This window comes from Rhododendron vialii, chromosome 12a (genome assembly GCF_030253575.1).
Source record: "Rhododendron vialii isolate Sample 1 chromosome 12a, ASM3025357v1".
NCBI classification, from domain to species: domain Eukaryota; kingdom Viridiplantae; phylum Streptophyta; class Magnoliopsida; order Ericales; family Ericaceae; genus Rhododendron; species Rhododendron vialii.
In genome coordinates, this window is record NC_080568.1 from 4,353,725 (window position 1) to 4,372,500 (window position 18,776).

The 18,776-nt window shown below is 38.4% G+C and overlaps 2 protein-coding genes across 3 annotated transcripts; both read left to right on the plus strand.

Moving 5' to 3' along the window:
* Positions 1-1,344: 1,344 nt before the first annotated feature.
* On the plus strand, positions 1,345-12,477 carry LOC131311632 (very-long-chain 3-oxoacyl-CoA reductase 1-like). Of its 2 annotated transcripts, none has more exons than XM_058339157.1 (3): positions 1,345-1,999; positions 11,916-11,985; positions 12,108-12,477. In XM_058339157.1, exons 1-3 carry the CDS (start codon positions 1,380-1,382, stop codon positions 12,363-12,365), a joined length of 948 nt encoding a protein of 315 aa, XP_058195140.1. In that variant the 5' UTR covers positions 1,345-1,379; the 3' UTR covers positions 12,366-12,477. The 2 variants fall into 2 exon arrangements, with proteins under 2 accessions (XP_058195140.1, XP_058195139.1); XM_058339156.1 differs by lacking the exons at positions 11,916-11,985; positions 12,108-12,477 and adding exons at positions 2,722-2,791; positions 2,892-3,480.
* On the plus strand, positions 5,348-9,899 carry LOC131311633 (trans-Golgi network-localized SYP41-interacting protein 1-like). Its single transcript, XM_058339158.1, has 2 exons — positions 5,348-6,053; positions 9,573-9,899. Exons 1-2 carry the CDS (start codon positions 5,817-5,819, stop codon positions 9,840-9,842), a joined length of 507 nt encoding a protein of 168 aa, XP_058195141.1. The 5' UTR covers positions 5,348-5,816; the 3' UTR covers positions 9,843-9,899.
* Positions 12,478-18,776: the final 6,299 nt, after the last annotated feature.

Sequence of the window (18,776 nt, forward strand, 5' to 3'; positions counted from 1 at the left end):
TATACTTCGGGAGTACTGAATAATCACTCTAAAAAATATACATAATTAGGTCGTTCCACTTTTTCAAAAAGTAACTTTTTGAAAAAGAAGGTAAATTTCAAGATCAAAAATCATATGTTTACGCAAATAATTTTCCTATCAATATGGATCTTGTTTGATAAATCTCATTGAGATCTTTTAAACAGTTCAAAAAAAATTAAAAATTTATTTTTTATTTTTGTTATATTTGAGTTTGAAATTACATTTTTTTTGAAAAAAAATAATTTTTGGAGAAAGCGGAACGGGCCTGAGTATTTTACGAAGGGGGAGAGATCCCCATTACCTAATCTTAACATAAAACAATACAAAATTCAAATAAATGAGAAATTGATGTTGACACTCCAATTTTAGTCGCACTCAATTTTTTTATTTTTTTCCTATTTGAAATTACTAGATGAATACTAACAAAATAAAGAGTAATTTAGTAATTTCACATAGGATAAAGACAAAAAATAGAGTATCAATAGCTAAATATGGATTGTCAAAATCACTTCTTAAAAAAAAAGATTAATAAGAGAATGAGAATACCTCTGAACCCAATTATCTTGCACTTTTGATGATCCGCTACACTTAGAAAGAAACACCATTCACATGATCATGGAATTACGAAGTAGGACACTTAAAAAGGAACGAATGGAGTACTACATTAGTGTATTTTATCTTGGAGAAGAAAATGAAAAGGAGGGAGGGAGAGAGAGAGAAGAGACAGTGGGTCTGGGTGAGAGATAGTCATCTTGTTTGATTCAGAGATAGAGAGAAGAATGTATTGAGAAACGTGTAAAAAGAAAAATGAAATGAGATAAAAGTTGAACCAAACAATGTGACTGTAATATTCCAAAAATTTTAATAAATAAAAATTTCGTGATATTATTCAAAAAAGTTATTTCTGTTATTATCTGATTTTTGAATAATTAATTTGATTAAATAGTATATATACTTTTAAATTTGATTTGGGTGTATTATTTCTCGCGTAAATATTTCTTTCGATCAACGAGATTATTCTTCCGTAAACAGAGACGTGGTTATTCTCGAAAATATTTTATTATGCTATAATTTAATTTGCGAATTTTTCCAAACTCGAAAACCGGACCGCCAAACACCACGGGATACATTTTTTCGTCAGCGGATATACTTCCTTCACTTCTTCCAACGCCAGCCCATCCCTCTGCCCTCCTTAATTTCTCCTGCTCCCTCTCACTCCAACCAGCCCACCTCACCCCACCTCCATTACTCAATTCCCCACCCCAATTACACCCCAATAATTATACTCCTCCCTCTATATGATATACTCACACCATTCCCCGCGCCCCCCTCAATCCGCTCCTGTCCGGCAGAAAACCATGGAGTTGCAAAGTCTCATCCTAATAGGAATAGCTACTATAGGCTTCATTTCTCTATGCAATCACCTGGCCAAATTTTTGACATGGGTATGGGTGATTTTTCTGAGACCACCAAAGAATCTGAAACAGTATGGCTCATGGGCTCTAATCACGGGCCCGGCCGATGGAATCGGCAAAGCCCTTGCCTTAGAGTTGGCGTCAAAGGGTCTCGGCCTCGTACTGGTAGACCGAGACACTTTAAAACTTAAGACTACTTGTCAACAAATCCAAGAAGAAAACGGTGGAAATGCTTCGGTTAAGACAATTGTGATCGATTTTTCTAAACTTCGCGGAGATGAGATAGCGAAGAAGGTCGAGGAAGGGATCGCAGGATTGGATGTGGGGATTTTGATTAACAACGCGGGATTATCGTACCGTTTCCCGAGGTTCTTACATGAGGTTGATTTGGAGATGGCGGAGAGTATCGTCGGGGTGAACGTTGTGGGGACTACTTGGGTGACCAAGGCAGTTTTACCGGGGATGTTGAAGAGGAAAAAAGGTGCAATCGTGAATATTGGCTCTGGTTCCTCTGTTGCAGTCTCTTCCTATCCTCTTTTCACCATTTACGCCGCCACCAAAGCGTAAGTTGCTCTACTTTGGCTCGATCAATTAGAGGTACTCACCCGTACGTGTTAATCGTGTATGTTTTCTTGACTTTGGATGGTTTCGATATCGTTATTAACCTGTAAATCTCACCGAAATGCAATCTGCAAACCTGTTATCACAAGATCGAATGTGAAGGAATTCTTGGAAAGAACAAGATCTATTTTCAATCGGTTCTAATGGTCGACAAGAATTACATCAGACTGGACAGTCAATTATGAAAGGAAGTCGAACAACTTCAGTCGATTGTACTATACAATGTATGTATTTGGAACTAGACTTGAGGGCCTGTGGCCTCCACCTGAGGCAGCCCCACAATATCCAAAAGTTTTGCATCCTACATATTCCTATTTCGGGGATTTTGGTCTGCGCACAACACCGGGTCCTATTTCGCAAAATCATTTTTTTGTTCTAATGCACACCCAGGCGCTTCATTATACCTCGAGATTCATGTGTTATGAGATTGAGATTGAGATTCGTTACTGTATCCTGTGATTGGAGTGCATGAGAGAGACAATAAACAACAATCTCGAGGCTATCCGTATTAATATGCCCATGAAAGTTCTTGCTATCAAAGGCCCCAATCGTCAAATGGTAGAACGAAAAAAAAGCCTTACTGTAATATTAGGCGTGAGGGCTAACGAAGTTCGAGCCTTGGGGCGCTACTGCACGAAATAAAAGTTTTATGACTATATTGCAGATTCATTGCAATGCTGTCAAGAAGCATCAGTTTGGAGTACAAGCAACATGGAATTGACATACAATGCCAGGTTTGCCCTTCTTCCATCGATCTAGCTTCTACCAAGTTCACTAATATCTTCTACCAGTGTCACTAAATAGTTCATTTTCATCTTGTGTGCCTCTCCCCAGATCCCTTTGCTCGTGGCAACGAAAATGACATCCATCAGGAGATCTTCCTTCGTCATTCCATCGCCAGAGACGTACAGCAAAGCAAGCTTACGGGCAATTGGTTACGATCAAATTTGCGTGCCATATTGGACACACTCATTGCAATGGTGCCTAATACGAGTGCTCCCGGATGCAGTAGTGGATTGGTCTCTATTTTGGTATTTTTCTGGGATGCGAAAGAGAGGCCAAGAGAAGCTGCAGAAGAAGAATAAGCAATGACAATGCCATTGAAAAATGGTATTAGAGAAGATTAATAAATGTTTTCCTTTTCTCTGTCTCCTTTTTTTCCCCTGAGTTGAATGGTATGATTATGAAGTCAGGGTTAATTAATTTGCCTAATGTTCTGTAAGCTGTATTTATATAATATTATGTAGCGATAAAATTTTCGGCCTCTATGTTTTTTTTTTTAATCTTCATAACGAAATAATGGCAAAAATTTTCAAACATGAGACGCAAATATTTTTATGAAGTGGAAGAATCAATATCTAAAAAGAAACCGTGTAAAATGGCTTTTTTCTACACATAGTAATATAATAATTAAATAAACAAAACGTGATAAAAAAAATTAACTCATAATCAATTTTGGTGATTATACTTTCACATGCTACTTGGGTTGCAAAATGTATTCTGCAGACATTTTTCAAATGCTCTTTAAATTCATAATACATTTTAACCATAATTCAAAAATAAAATGTGCAAACCGCGGAATACAAAAAGCCAAAAAAACATGCTTGGTTGATTAGAATGTGTGGTGGTGATGTGTGTACAGATTGGTTTAAGGAAAAATTTACCGTCAGCCCAAGTGGGTCCTCACCTTTTTTTGTACGTTTCTGAGAGCATTTTGGCAGGTAAATGGCAGTTAAATGGTCTCCTTTTTAAACGACGGAAACAACCCTCCCTTGAGTCATTTTCCTCGGAAGTTGCTGGGATATATATTAGGGGCAGGGCACTAGAGCTGCAAACGAACTGAGCCGCTCGCAGCTTGGCTCGTTAATGTCTCGTTTAAATTTGGCTCGAAAGTTAAACGAACGAGTTCAAGCCGATTTTTCAGCTCATTTTGTAAACGAGCTGAGCTCGAGCTAGGATAAGCTCGGCTCGAGTCGGCTTGCGAACCGGGATATATATAATTAAGTTTAGGGTTTTTATTGTTATTTCATAATTTATTCTTTCCGTTTTTACTTTCCAGTCAACCAAGGGAGGCGAGAGCGCACACACACTAGTACACCCCCACTCCATAGGAAAATGAAAGATATATACCTTCACAATCAAAATATTTTTGATTGTATTAGGCCTATGCAAGGAGATATATATATATATATATATATATATATATATATATATATATATTTCATTTGTCTGTTAAGGCTCATGAACAAGCTCAAGCTCGAGTCAAGCCAAGGCCCGTTCGGCTCGAGCTCGACTCGTTTGCAGCCCTAATTAGGGGGTATTTCCACTAATAAAAAACGCTATAAATTTAACGTATTTTATCATTTCGTTTTCACTAAGAAAAAACTTTCAGCATTTTACCATCTCATTTTCACTAACAAAAAAATTGTAGCATTTTATCATCTCGTTTTCACTAACAAAAAAATTGTCAAATTTTTTTTTGTTATAGTGACTCTACTCGTAAACCGACAATTTATTCACTACTGGAAAAACCTACCAACTTCTCAACCACAAATAAAAATCTACTACAAATTTTTTTACAACTTGAAACACCCCTATATTTTGTTTTTGAAGGATCTGAGTTCAATTTGAAAGACTTTTGCACAAAATGATGGCAGGAACATGGCAAGTTGGGGATTAACTTTATTTTGTTTTGAAAGATCACAACTCAATTAAGTTGCAAAGTTTTGCACAAATAGTAATAATATGGGTAGTTGAGAAGTGATTTTATAAAGGAATTAAGGTAAACTATTTATGCATATTGATGGTTATTTTTGATACCCAATTGTAAGTTAAATTTGATTATATTTTGCTTTTTATATTTGTATGTGCCTTGCTGCTGATGTTGGAAACATGAGATTTTTGTATGGATAAAGTCTGAGACTTAGGGTTCGTTCCTTCCAAAGGTCTCAAGTTCGAACCCTCATAAGTGTTATTAATTTTTCTGGGGCAGTAAGATTAGGCTAGCTGAGTTATTAAAAAAAGGGGCAAAAAGTAGGTGTGAATATTAAAAAAACAGAAGTAGCCGTGAACTTTCAAACAGCAAAAAATAGAGGTGAACAACTAAGGGCAAAGTAGGTATTTAGGAAAAATAGAAAGCACATCTAACAAGTACAGTAAAAAACACAAAAGTTTGGTAAAAGAATAAGAATGTGACATGTGGATTTATATTATAAAGTAATAGATATTATTGGTATTTTCTATTGTCAACCCAATGGATTGATTATAGAGGAACCGTTGGTTTAAAATGTGTTCAACAAGAAAGTCGCTTGAAGATGCTTTATCAGAAGCCGAGGATAAGATATCTGAAATCATGAATGAGAAAGAAGAAGCTCACCATAGTAGAGCTTCAGCAGAAACGGAGCTAAAAAAAGTGAAGGAGGAAGTTTTGATCCAGACTGGAAAACTCACAGAGGCCTATGGAACTATAAAATCACTTGAAGATGCACTATCACTGGTGGAGTCAGGAGACAAACGTTGCTTTGCTTTCTGAGGAGAATAATAATGTGCAAGTTGGTAGAACTAATTTGGAAAATGAAATGAAGAAGCTGAAAGAAGAAGCCTGATTCCCAATCTATCAAGCTTACAGATTCATACTCAACAATAAAGTTGCTGGAAGATGCTTTTTTGAAGGCAGAGAATAACGTTTCCAAACTGGTTGGTGAAAAGGAAAAGGCTGGAGAAGAGATAGTGGCACTTAATACCAAGTTAAATGCATGTATGGAAGAGTTAGCTGGAACCACTTCCAGCTTGGATAGTAGGTCTCTGGAGCTTTCCAGTCACCTTAACAGTCTTCAGTTGCTTTTGAAAGATGATAATCTGTTGTCCTTACTTAAACGAAGCTTTGAGCTCAAATTGGAGCGCCTCAGAGATATGGATGTTCTTTTGGAAGACATGAAGAATCATTATGTCGAAATGCAATCAGAACCACTGCAAAGTTATCCTGCTGTCACAAAGGTAATATTCAAATTAATGTTACCGATGCTGCAAAATGTTGAGTTTGTTTTGTCAAAACGCTGTATACAAAATTCTGCATTTAAACCACCACCACCAAGGTGGGGAATGCATCTCCGGCTTTTCTGCCTCTTGAAGTCTTTTTTCCCATTTGTTTTTTGTTATAGTATTTTATTGTTGAACTAGCAATTACCGGTGCCTGAAGGCACTATGGCAAAGTGTCACCCCAAGTAGTACAAATCTAATAGTTACGATGATCATATTTTGTATATGCTAAAATATTTTGTATTTCAACGCGTTTTTTGTGTTTTAAAGTTTTTTATTTTATTTTGTAGATGTTCTTCCTGTGTGACTGTATCAAGTTGGGTGGTGGTAATCATATTTGCATAATTTTTTTTCATAGTATTATTGTTTTTAAACAAAAGACTCTCTAGGAAAAAATTTAACCAATCCCTGAGAACCCATTGAAAATTACAATTGGTTTTTGTTACAACATGAACACCATATAATCAAATATTATGTTATTAAATTTTCAGATTTTTTAAAATTCAAATATCTTGACCGGCAGCTCAGCAATTAAGAGCTATGTCATTATGTTGAAATTTTCCTCTCCCAATTATTTTTTGAGCACTGTTTTTTGCAACAAATTTTTTCGAGATGAAAGTTTGTAACAGAGAGTGGAGTGTAGAAGAATCTCTCCTTGTATTCATAATAATGGGTTTTAAGTTATAGCAACACTATGGCTCAAAACCTACAAACTTATTTCCTTTTTAAAGTGTTGGAAAAGTTGGGTTTTGACAAGGTGTGGATCAACTGGGTTTATCAATGTGTGTGTACGGTTAAGTATTCTATTTGTGCTAATGGGGGTCAAGTTTGTAATGTGGTTCCTAACCGTGGGCTCAGACAGGGGGATCCTTTATCCCCATACTTATTCTTATTTGTTGCTGATGTGTTCTCAGTTCTAATTCAAAAAGCCATCAAAAACAAATCACTAAGAGGTATCAGAATGAAAAGGAAATGCCCAGTGGTGTCCCACCTCTTGTTTGCAGATGATTCGATGATTTTCTTGGAAGCTGAAGTCACCTCCTGCTCAAATTTCAAGCATTTGGCCTCATGCTTTAGTGAGGCCTCTGGTTTGTCGATCAATGTGCAAAAATCCAGCCTATGTTTCTCTGCAAATACCAGTCCAGCAGTAAAGGAGGAAATTAAGGAGATCCTTGGTATGGAGGAAATGGATCCCAAAGCGAAATATCTGGGCCTCCCAACTGATTGGGGAAGATCAAAGAAAGGAGCTATGGGCTTCATCAATGTCAAAGTTATGGGGAAATTTCAAGGGTGGGGAGATAATCATTTAAACCATGCTAGCAAAGAAGTCCTCATCAAATCAGTAATTCAGAATATGCCGGTATACCCTTTTATGTGTTTCAAAGCTCCCACTTCCTTCTGCTCTAATCTGAATGCAATGGTTAGCAGATTTTGGTGGAAGAATTCTGAATCAAAAAGTGGAATCCATTGGGGTGCCTGGAGTAAACTAACTACTTCAAAAGGAGAGGGTGGTTTAGGCTTCAAAGACTTTGCTTCATTTAATAATGCTCTCCTTGCTAGACAATTCTGGAGAATCAGTGAGAACCCCAATGCTCTGTGGGCTCAAGTCTTGAAAGGAAAATATTTCCCTGAGTCTTCGTGTTGGAATGCAAAGAAAGGAGCATCTCCGTCTTGGGTATGGTGTAGTATGCTGGAAGGTAGGAGTTTGTTGGAGGAAGGCATTCTTTGGAGCGTTGGTAATGGAGAGTCTGTGCAGTTCTGGAATGATAAATGGGTCCATAACTATGCAGAGAGCAGAGTGGTTACCAATCCTCCTCCCAATTGTATTTGGACCAAAGTTGCTGATTTTATAAACGAAGAGAACCAGACTTGGGATTTGGGAAAGCTTACTACATGTGTCTCAGAAGAGGAAGTCGAAGCCATCTCCAAAATTCCTCTCAGCATCGTCAAAAAGAAGGACAAACTCATTTGGGCTCATAACAAGTCTGGGAAGTATACGGTTAAAGCTGGCTATTATCAAGCCGTCAAGCAGAACACCCTTTCTAAGCCTACTCAGGCGTCCACTTCTCACTCTCCTCCTAGATCTATGTGGACTAAGCTTTGGGCTGTTCCATCCTTGCCCAAAATCTGTCACTTCATGTGGAAAGTTGTCCATAATTGGATTGCCTGTAAAGCTAACTTGTTCAAGCGTAAATGTACCCCCTCGCCCATCTGTCCCATTTGTGATGTTGAGCCTGAAACCATTGAACACACCCTTTTTCGATGTCCTTGGACTAGAGCTGTATGGTTTGGTAATGGGAAATCCTTTTGGACTGTGGATATGGTGATCACTTCAACGTCTAAGTGGATGGAAGAGCTTCTCTGCGGAAATATGGCCAAAGAAACTACTATGGAAGATATGGCAGTCATTTTTCATCAATGCTGGGCCATTTGGAAGTCTAGGAATGCCTTCATCTTTTCGGGTAAACCTCTGATTCCGAAGGAAACAATTGAAGCTGCTTCGGTGGGCGTCCGTGATTACTTGCTTACGTTGTTTAAGGGTCCTAAGATTAGTAACTCACGGCAGGTTAGGGAGAATAGATGGACCCCTCCCCCCTCCTCTGTCGTGAAATTCAATATTGATGGAGCTTTTAAATCCTCCCGCAGCTTGGCTGCCTTTGGCGTTATCGCGAGAGATAGTGGTGGAATAGCTCAATTTTGGCGTACGGGAAAAACGATCGCATCTTCGGCTATTAGCATTGAGGCTTGGGCTCTGAGAATAGCTTGCAGCGTAGCAATGGAGCTGGACATTTCTGAAGCAATTTTTGAGTCGGACTGCCTGGAACTTATTAACTGTTTCAAGGACTCTAAGTTTTCTAAACCATGGGAGATTAGAACTTTAATAGATGACATCAAAGAGTGGGCAACCTCTAGGAATTGGTCTTTTGTTTGGTGTTGTAGAGAGAACAACAAAGTTGCGCATTGGCTAGCCGCAAATTGTCTTAGTAGGAATTGTATTTTCTCTTCGGGTTGTATTCCGCCCACTTTGCAATTCCTTCTCGATTCTGATGTAATGCGTTGACTTTGTCTTAAATGAAATTGACCTCTTCAAAAAAAAAAAAAAAATCTCCTCCTTAGCCAAATCTCTTTACCACTTAAATTTCCCTTGCTCATAAATGTCCTCAGAGTTGTATCCTGATCATTGGATTGTGTAGTAGATTAGAATAGTGATTCAATCCAAACCATTCAATGTGCCATGTAGGACATTTCTCATTGTAATGTGATACAGATTCTCAGTACACACTCTTTTGAACGTGATGTTACGCAAAATGAGAATAGCTCCTTTATTTATGAAGCGTTGATATTGCAAGCTGGAAAGAATATCCCTCAGTTTTTTTTTCCCTTGGAACTAGGAGGTATAATATCAGTACAATTTTCATTTTACAGTTTTGCTTTTTAAGTCTCATTTTTTCATTGCTTCTCTCTCCATATGTGTAGGAAGATTCCGATTTCTCGAAGTTTGCAGCTGGCCTCGACATTATTGCAAATGGAGATATGAACAAGGGTCACGCCAATGCAGAAGATGGTGATAGTTTGGAATCCTATTTCAGCAAAACAGTTGAAGGATTTCATCTTAGAAACAAGATTCTTGCAGATAATGTTGAAGGTTGTTTTGCTTTCATGGATGAATTTATTGCAGCCCTTTTGACAAAATTGCTTGCAACAAGAGATGGACTAATGCTTAAAGGTGACCAAATTATATCTTAGAAGCAAAAGGTGGATAACCTTGAAATGGTTAGGCAGGCACAGGAAAGTAAGATCGTCATTTTGAAAATGACATTACTGACATTACTGAGAGCAAGGCTTGGACTTATGGCCTATTGGTTGCTCTTGCATAAATGGCTACTAGCCACCCTATAGCAGAGCTTGTGATCCATTCCCCCTACATTGCACCAACTCCATTTCTTTTTTCCACAAGCAATTGTATCATAGACAAACTGCATTTTATCCATTTTTCCTTTTCATTTTTGTGACTTGTACGATAGTTTATGTTCATATCATTTCCATACTTTGGTTCTCTGCAATCGGATTTTAGGGGTTCAGAGGACCCAGGCCTCCATGCTTATGGAGAGTATTTGATGCCTGTTTTTCTTTTGGTTTCTATGTAGAACAGGAATTTGTGATTAAGTAATGTACAAATATATCTGTCTCCTTTACCCGCCCTTAAATATTCTTGTTTATGGCATTATGTCCTTGAAGCTTGAAAAGCTTAGTTGTTAGCAAATGCGGTGTTACATTCCAACTAACATATGCTTGGATTTTGGACAACTGAGTTTGGAAAGTTGAGTATGTGACGTTGGCTAGTTACTAAAGTAATCAATCTATACTATAATCATAAGTAATTTTCATTTATGACATCTTTTTCATTTTCACTTTTATTTTATTTCTAGCATTGTGTTCCATCCTGTGCACAGGAGTGGGAAAAAAGATTGGCGTGAACTCTCTTTTTTTTCTGTTGTCCCGTGCGTTAAAAGGGCCGAACGCTAGTATGGAATATGTAAGAGCGAGGACACCCTCATCTCAAAAATTAGCTTTGGGGGGTTGAGCTCTACTTAAAACTGTGTAATATGATAGATTGATATCAAAACTAGGTGCCTGGGATAGGTGGGTAAGGTATGTGTCTTTAGCTGAGTGAGTATGTTGCACGTGAAATAGGATGTGAAACGAAATTTCACCATACCGGAGTACCAAAGCAATATGAAGTAGGTGAGAGCACCCTCATAGATAGTTTTTGAGATAGAGTTTTATCCAAAATTGTGTAACAGAGTGGACCGAGGGAAATTACATCCGTTTCTCTTTTCCCTCACTCCCCTTCCCTCGGTTTTCCCATTAGCAGACATCTCATCTAAAGTACTTGTTTTAATTAAAAATGATATATTATGAGAAAATAACATATTTCGTAAAGTTAAAAATAAATACTTAAAAAATAAAAACTTTTACAAAACGAGGCCTTAAGTTCTTTTGTCCTTTTTCTCTCTCTTCCTCGTATCAAATGGGCAACTGTGTTGAAAGTAGATAGTACAAGGTTGCTAGTGCCAGTTGTGTGGTGGAATACTGTTGGGTAGGTGGCTTGAAAAACATACGTGAAGTTTTGAGTATTTTATTAAGGGTGAGAGATCCCCGTTACCTAATCTTAACATAAAGTAATAAAAAATTCAAATAAAAAAGAAATTGATATTGGCACTTCAATTTTAGCCATAAACACTTTATTTTTTATCTTTTTCTTATTTGAAATTACTATTCCCTTCATCTCAATTTGTTTATCCAATTTTGGGATTTCAACTTATTAAGGAAGTACAATGATTACACTCAAAATGTTTTTAGTTTCCAAAAGGAAATTGATTTTCGCGCTCTACTTTTCACTGATGACGCTCTAATTTTAACGTGAAGTTACTAGTAACTTCATGAACAAACTGAAGCACCATCGGTAAAACGTGGAGTGCGAATATTAATTTCCTTTCCAAAAATACCCACACTTTTTGAACAATTAATGAGAATGCACATTTCCCAATACATGATTTTTTGAAAAGTGAAAGGGAATTATACCTCGAGATTCATATGTGTTATGAGATCGAGATTTGTTACTGTATCTTATGATTGGAGTGCGTGAGAGACAACAGACAAGGATCTTACCGACATCCGTCTTGATATGCCCACAAAAGTTCCTTTCTATCAAAGGCCCAATCGTCACCTTATTGTAATATTAGGCCCGAGGCCTAACGAAGTTTGGACTTTGTCAGGCCTCGGGCGCGAAATAACAGTTTTATGACTATATTGCAGATTCATTGCAATGATGTCTAGAAGCATCAGTTTGGAGTACAAGCAACATGGAATTGACATACAATGCCAGGTTTGCTCTACTTCCATCTAGAACTTCTCAACAAATATGCACCAGCCAAAAAACCAACAACCTTTCTATCTTCTACCAGTGTCACTAAATAGTTCATTTTCATCTTGTGTGCCCATCCGCAGATCCCTTTGCTCGTGGCAACGAAAATGATACCCATCAGGAGATCTTCCTTCTTCATTCCATCGCCAGAGACGTACAGCAAAGCAAGCTTACGGGCAATTGGTTACGATCAAATTTGCGTGCCATATTGGACACACTCATTGCAATGGTGCCTAATACGAGCGCTCCCGGATGCAGTAGTGGATTGGTCTCTATTTTGGTATTTTTCGGGGATGCGAAAGAGAGGCCAAGAGAAGCTGCAGAAGAAGAATAAGCAATGACAATGTCATTGAAAAATGGTATTAGAGAAGATTAATAAATGTTTTCCTTTTCTCTGTCTCCTTTTTTTCCCCTGAGTTGAATGGTATGATTATGAAGTCAGGGTTAATTAATTTGCCTAATGTTCTTTAAGCTGTATTTATATAATATTATGTAGCGATAAAATTTCCTCTATGTTTTTTTTTTTTAATCTTCATAACGAAATAATGGCAAAATTTTTCAAACATGAGACGCAAATATTTTTATGAAGTGGAAGAATCAATATCTAAAAAGAAACCGTGTAAAATGGCTTTTTTCCACACATAGTAATATAATAATAATTAAATAACAAAACGTGATAAAAAAAATTAACTCATGATCAATTTTGGTGATTATACTTTCACTCGCTACTTGGGTTGCAAAATGTATTCTGCAGACATTTCTCAAACGCTCTTTAAATTCATAATACATTCTAACCATAATTTAAAAATAAAATGTGCAAACCGCGGAATACAAAAAGCCAAAAAAACATGGTTGGTTGATTAGAATGTGTGGTGGTGATGTGTGTAGAGATTGGTTTAAGGAGAAATCTACCGTAAGCCCAAGTGGGTCTTTACCTTTTTAGTTTTGTACGTTTCTGAGAGCATTTTGGCAGGTAAATGGCAGTTAAATGGTCTCCTTTTTAAATGACGGAAACAACCCTCCCTTGAGTCATTTTCCTCGGAAGTTGCTGGGATATATATTAGGGGTAGCCGGGTAGGGCACTAGAGCTGCAAACGAACCGAGCCGCTCGCAGCTCGGCTTGTTAGTGGCTCGTTCAAACTTAGCTCGAAAGTTAAACGAATAAGCTCAAGCCGATTTTTCAGCTCATTTTGTAAACGAGCTGAGCTCGAGCTAGGATAAGCTCGGCTCGAGTCGGCTTGCGAATCGGGGTATATATACTTAAGTTTAGGGTTTTTATTGTTATTTCATAATTTGTTCTTTCCGTTTTCACTTTCCAGTCAACCAAGGGAGGCGAGAGCGCACACACACTAGTACACCCCCACTCCATAGGAAAATGAAAGTATACCTTCACAATTAAAATATTTTTAGTTGTATTAAGCCTATATGAGGATATATATATATTTTTCGCTGGTCCGTTGAGGCTCGTGAACAAACTCGAGCTCAAGTCAAGCCAAGGCCCGCTCGGCTCGAGCTCGACTCGTTAAGTTTTCACTGAGCTCGAGCTCGGATTCATTAAAAACTTAATAAACAAACTTGAGCATGGTAAAGCTCGGCTCAGCTCGTTTGCCGTCTTAATTAGGGGGTGTTTCCACTAATAAAAAACGCTATAAATTTAACGCATTTTACCATTTCATTTTCACTAACAAAAAAGTTTCAGCATTTTATCATCTCATTTTCACTAACAAAAAAGTTGTAGCATTTTATCATATTGTTTTCACTAACAAAAAATTGTCAATTTTTTTTTGCTACAGTAACTCTACTCGTAAACCGATCAATAATTTATTCACTACCGGAAAAACCTACCAACTTTTCAATCACAAATAAAAATCTACTACAAATTTTTTACTACTTGAAACACCCCTATATTTTGTTTTTGAAGGATCTGAGTTCAATTTGAAAGACTTTTGCACAAAATGATGGCAGGAACATGGCAAGTTGGGGATTAACTTTATTTTGTTTTGAAAGATCACAACTCAATTAAGTTGCAAAGTTTTGCACAAATAGTAATAATATGGGTAGTTGAGAAGTGATTTTGTAAAGGAATTAAGGTAAACTATTTATGCATATTGATGGTTATTTTTGATACCCAATTGTAAGTTAAATTTGATTATATTTTGCTTTTTATATTTGTATGTGCCTTGCTGCTGATGTTGAAAACAAGAGATTTTTTTATGGGTAAAGTTTGAGACTTAGGGTTTGTTTCTTCCAAAGGTCTCAAGTTCGAACCCTCATAGGTGTTATCAATTTTTCTGGGGCAGTAAAATTAGGCTAGCTGAGTTATTAAAAAAAGGGGCAAAAAGTAGCCGTGAATATTAAAAAAAAAAAAAAGTAGCCGTGAACTTTCAAATAGCAAAAAATATAGGTGAACAGCTAAGGGCAAAGTAGGCATTTAGGAAAAATAGAAAGTACATCTAACATGTAAAAAACACAAAAGTTTGGTAAAGAAATAAGAATGTGACGTGTGAATTTATATTATAAAGTAACAGACATTTGTATTTTTTATTGTCAACCCAATGATTGATCGATTATAGAGGAACCGTTGGTTTAAAATGTGTTCAACAAGAAAGTCGCTTGAAGATGCTTCATCAGAAGCCGAGGATAAGATATCTGAACTCATGAATGAGAAAGAAGAAGCTCACCATAGTAGAGCTTCCGCAGAAACGGAGCTAAAAAAAAGTGGAGGAGGAAGTTTTGATCCAAACTGGAAAACTCACAGAGGCCTATGGAACTATAAAATCACTTGAAGATGCACTATCTCAAGTGGAGACAAACGTTGCTTTGCTTACTGAGGAGAATAATAATGTGCAAGTTGGTAGAACTAATTTGGAAAATGAAATGAAGAAGCTTTGATAGTGGTTGGGGAAAAGGAAAAGGCTGGAGAAGAGATAGTGGCACTTAATACCAAGTTAAATGCATGTATGGAAGAGTTAGCTGGAACCACTGGCAGCTTGGATAGTAGGTCTCTGGAGCTTTCCAGTCACCTTAACAGTCTTCAGTTGCTTTTGAAAGACATGAAGAATCATTATGTCGAAATGCAATCAGAACCACTGCAAAGTTATCCTGCTGTCCACAAAGGTAATATTCAAATTAATGTTACCGATGCTGCAAAATGTTGACTTTGTTTTGCCAAAACGCTGTATGCAAAATTCTGCATTTCAACCACCACCACCAAGGTGGGGAATGCATCTCCGGCTTTTCTGCCTCTTGAAGTCTTTTTTCCCATATGTATTTTGTTATAGTAATTTCTTGTTGAACTAGCAATTACCCGTGCCTGAAGGCACTATGGCAAAATTTGACCCCAAGTAATACAAATCTAATAGTTACGATGATCATATTTTGTATATGCTAAAATATTTTTTATTTCAACGCGTTTTTTGTGTTTTTTGTGTTTTAAAGTTTTTTATTTTATTTTGTAGATGTTCTTCCTGTGTGACTGTATCAAGTTGGGTGGTGGTAATCATATTTGCATAATTTTTTTTCATAGTATTATTGTTTTTAAACAAAAGACTCTCTAGGAAAAAATTTAACCAATCCCTGAGAACCCATTTAAAATTACAATTGGTTTTTGTTACAACATGAACACCATATAATCAAATATTACGTTATTAAATTTTCAGATTTTTTAAAATTCAAATATCTTGACCGGCAGCTCAGCAATTAAGAGCTATGTCATTATGTTCAAATTTTCCTCTCCCAATTAGTTTTTGAGCACTGTTTTTTGCGACAAATTTTTTCGAGATGAAAGTTTGTAACAGAGAGTGGAGTGTAGAAGAATCTCTCCTCGTATTCATAATAATGGGTTTTAAGTTATAGCAACACTATGGCTCAAAACCTACAAACTTATCTCCTCCTTGGCCAAATCTCTTTACCACTTAAATTTCCCTTGCTCATAAATGTCCTCATAGTTGTATCCTGATCATTGGATTGTGTAGTAGATTAGAATAGTGATTCAATCCAAACCATTTAATGTGCCATGTAGGACATTTCTCATTGTAATGTGATATAGATTCTCAGTACACACTCTTTTGAACGTGATGTTACGCAAAATGAGAATAGCTCCTTTATTTATGAAACGTTGATATTTCAAGCTGGAAAGAATATCCCACAGTTATTTTTTCCCCTGGAACTGGGAGGCATAATATTAGTGCAGTTTTCATTTTACAGTTTTGCTTTTTAAGTCTCATTTTTTCACTGCTTCTCTCTCCATATGTGTAGGAAGGTTCCTATTTCTCGAAGTTCGCAGCTGGCCTCGACAATATTGCAAATGGAGATATGTGTTGGAAATTTACGGAATTTCGGTTGAATGAAACCGGGATTTTGGAGGGTCTTCTGAGACAACTAGTCCCGGGTTCGTTGTATCTGGACGCACCACCACAATCAATAGACGTATTGATGTGTGTGGCCGTAACTCCCGCAGCATTACTCCTCCCCATGATGGCCATGATGGCTGTTTTATTCTTGTAACCTCCAAGCATTTGATGGCAGCATAATGGCTGAATTCATTTCAGCAATTGATGGCTGTATTCACCCCTTCTTCCTCCTCCACTCTATATAAAGGAGGCTCTCGTTTGGAGGAGTAATCAGAAAATTTCAGCCCTTCCAATAATTCCAGAATATTGTTCTTTGAGAGAGAGTGACAGGCGGTAGTTAGTTCGCCAAGGCGGTCGACGGCGGTGTTCCGACGGCTTGGGGTTTAGCCGAGCCAACCCTGGGAGGAAGACGCCGAACAAGAACCTACAACACCGACGGTAGGCGGCGAATCTTTCTTAAGGAGACTGTGGTACCACACAGGACTCGGTTTGATTTTCATTCAATCAGTTTGTATCTCGTCTTTATTTTCTGTCCACTGTTATTGTTTTTGTAACTTGATTTAATCTTGTAATTGTGACTGTTATCAATGAAACTGTTCTCTGGATTTTTTGCCTTTTGCCGAATTTTTCCGAACAAGCTTAAGAAAAATTTTGATCAATTGATCGGCAATGAATTCCAGAAAACTGTTTCTGTTTTGGACTAACATTTGAGTTGCAAGAACAGATTCATGACTGGACAGATTCATGGTATAAGGAGTTCGATCAAATCTGCCGATGATTCATACGAGATTATCACAGATTGATTAATGGATCGTAATGTGATACGATAACAGATCCACTTGGCTACGGCCATGGCCTGTCATGCGCGACATGGCCACTGCTCGGAGATGGAATTAACAGAAAGGCTACGGGCTAAGGCAGTCGTGCGCGACTTGGCCTCGGATCAGTTTTGGTTGGCCTCTGGGGTGATTTACTTGGCTTCTGCCTTGACATCGCCTGGCCTTGATCCCACTGTTATGATCTGCTTGACAGAGGCGATTTGGGTGCTAGGCATGTGATTAGCCAGAGGTGGCTTGCGGCCTTGTGTGTGCCTTGCCTGAAGTGATTAGCCAGTGGTAGGCGTGAATCACTCAGCCTTGGTGCGCGGCCTATGTGTGCCTTGCCTGAAGTGATTAGCCAGTGGTAGGCGTGAATCACTCAGCCCAGGTCGATCCCCGCTGAGGGCGCTGCCCTCAGACTCCCGCCCAGGGGCGCTGCCCCCAAGACCCCCGTTAGGGGGGCACGGCCCCCTGAGACCCCCGCCAGGGGGCGCGCCCCCTGGGACCCCTAGGTTACATGGTATTGTGGGGGATGTTAGACTTAGCTTATTTGATAGATTGTTAATCTATGCTATATAGCTTGTCATTTTGATATTGAGATTTGTTCTCTTATATGTGGTTGTTCCTAATTTCAGGAAAAGCATGACTACTGAGCAAGGGAAAACTACTGGCACTGGCACTGGCAAAGAGAAAGAGACTGGTAATGTTAGTGGCAATGGAAATGGCGGTGTGGCTATTCCAATTCATGCTCCTATTCCTGGGATTCCCTCTGTTCCAATGTCTCACGTGGAGAGACCGGGCAAATTTGTTGGGGTCGATTTCAAAAGGTGGCAACAGAAGATGTTGTTCTATCTCACCACCTTGAACTTGGCAAAGTGGCTTGTCGAGGAAGCACCCGTTATTGCTGAGGACGATCCTGACACTCAGAAGCGGATTGATGTGGCTAGGTGGAAAGAGCATGACTACATGTGCAAGAATTACATCTTGAATGCTCTAGATGATTCGTTGTATTCTGTGTATGGCGAGGCTCCATCGGCCAAGGAGTTATGGGAATCCTTAGACAGGAAATACAAGATCGAGGGTGCTGGGTCCAAAAAGTTTGTTGTGGGCCGGTTCCTTGATTATATGATGGTGGACTCCAAGTCTGTGGCAGTCCAAGTCCAAGAGCTGCAGCTCCTGCTCAACGAGATCAGGACTGAAGGGATGATTCTGAGTGAAGCATTCCAGGTGGCTGCGGTCATCCATAAGCTACCTCCAGCATGGAAAGAGTTCAAGAGCTATCTCATGTTCAAGAATAAGGAGATGACCTTGGAGGCTCTTTTCATCAAGCTCCGTATTGAAGAGGAGAATCGAGGTATGGATAGGAGTGCAAAGGCCTCCTACATGGCCAAGGCAAACATGATGGAGCATGGTCAATCTTCCGGTGGGAGGAAAAATCAGAATGACAGGCGTTCTGACAAGCGTTCTGACAAGCGGTCTGACAAGCAAGCTGGCAAGCAGAAGGACAAAAGTGTCAATCTGGGACTGAGAGGTGGTGTTACCAAGAAACCTAGAGAAAAGTTTCAGGGTACTTGCTTTAACT

Bases quoted from the DNA above. Each gene is read 5' to 3' on its own strand.
- LOC131311632 (XM_058339157.1), top strand. From the start codon at position 1,380: ATGGAGTTGCAAAGTCTCATCCTAATAGGAATAGCTACTATAGGCTTC. The intron at 2,000-11,915 runs GTAAGTTGCTCT...ACTATATTGCAG, and splicing joins ATTTACGCCGCCACCAAAGC to ATTCATTGCAATGATGTCTA. The intron at 11,986-12,107 runs GTTTGCTCTACT...GCCCATCCGCAG, and splicing joins GAATTGACATACAATGCCAG to ATCCCTTTGCTCGTGGCAAC.
- LOC131311633 (XM_058339158.1), top strand. From the start codon at position 5,817: ATGGAAGAGTTAGCTGGAACCACTTCCAGCTTGGATAGTAGGTCTCTG. The intron at 6,054-9,572 runs GTAATATTCAAA...CCATATGTGTAG, and splicing joins GTTATCCTGCTGTCACAAAG to GAAGATTCCGATTTCTCGAA.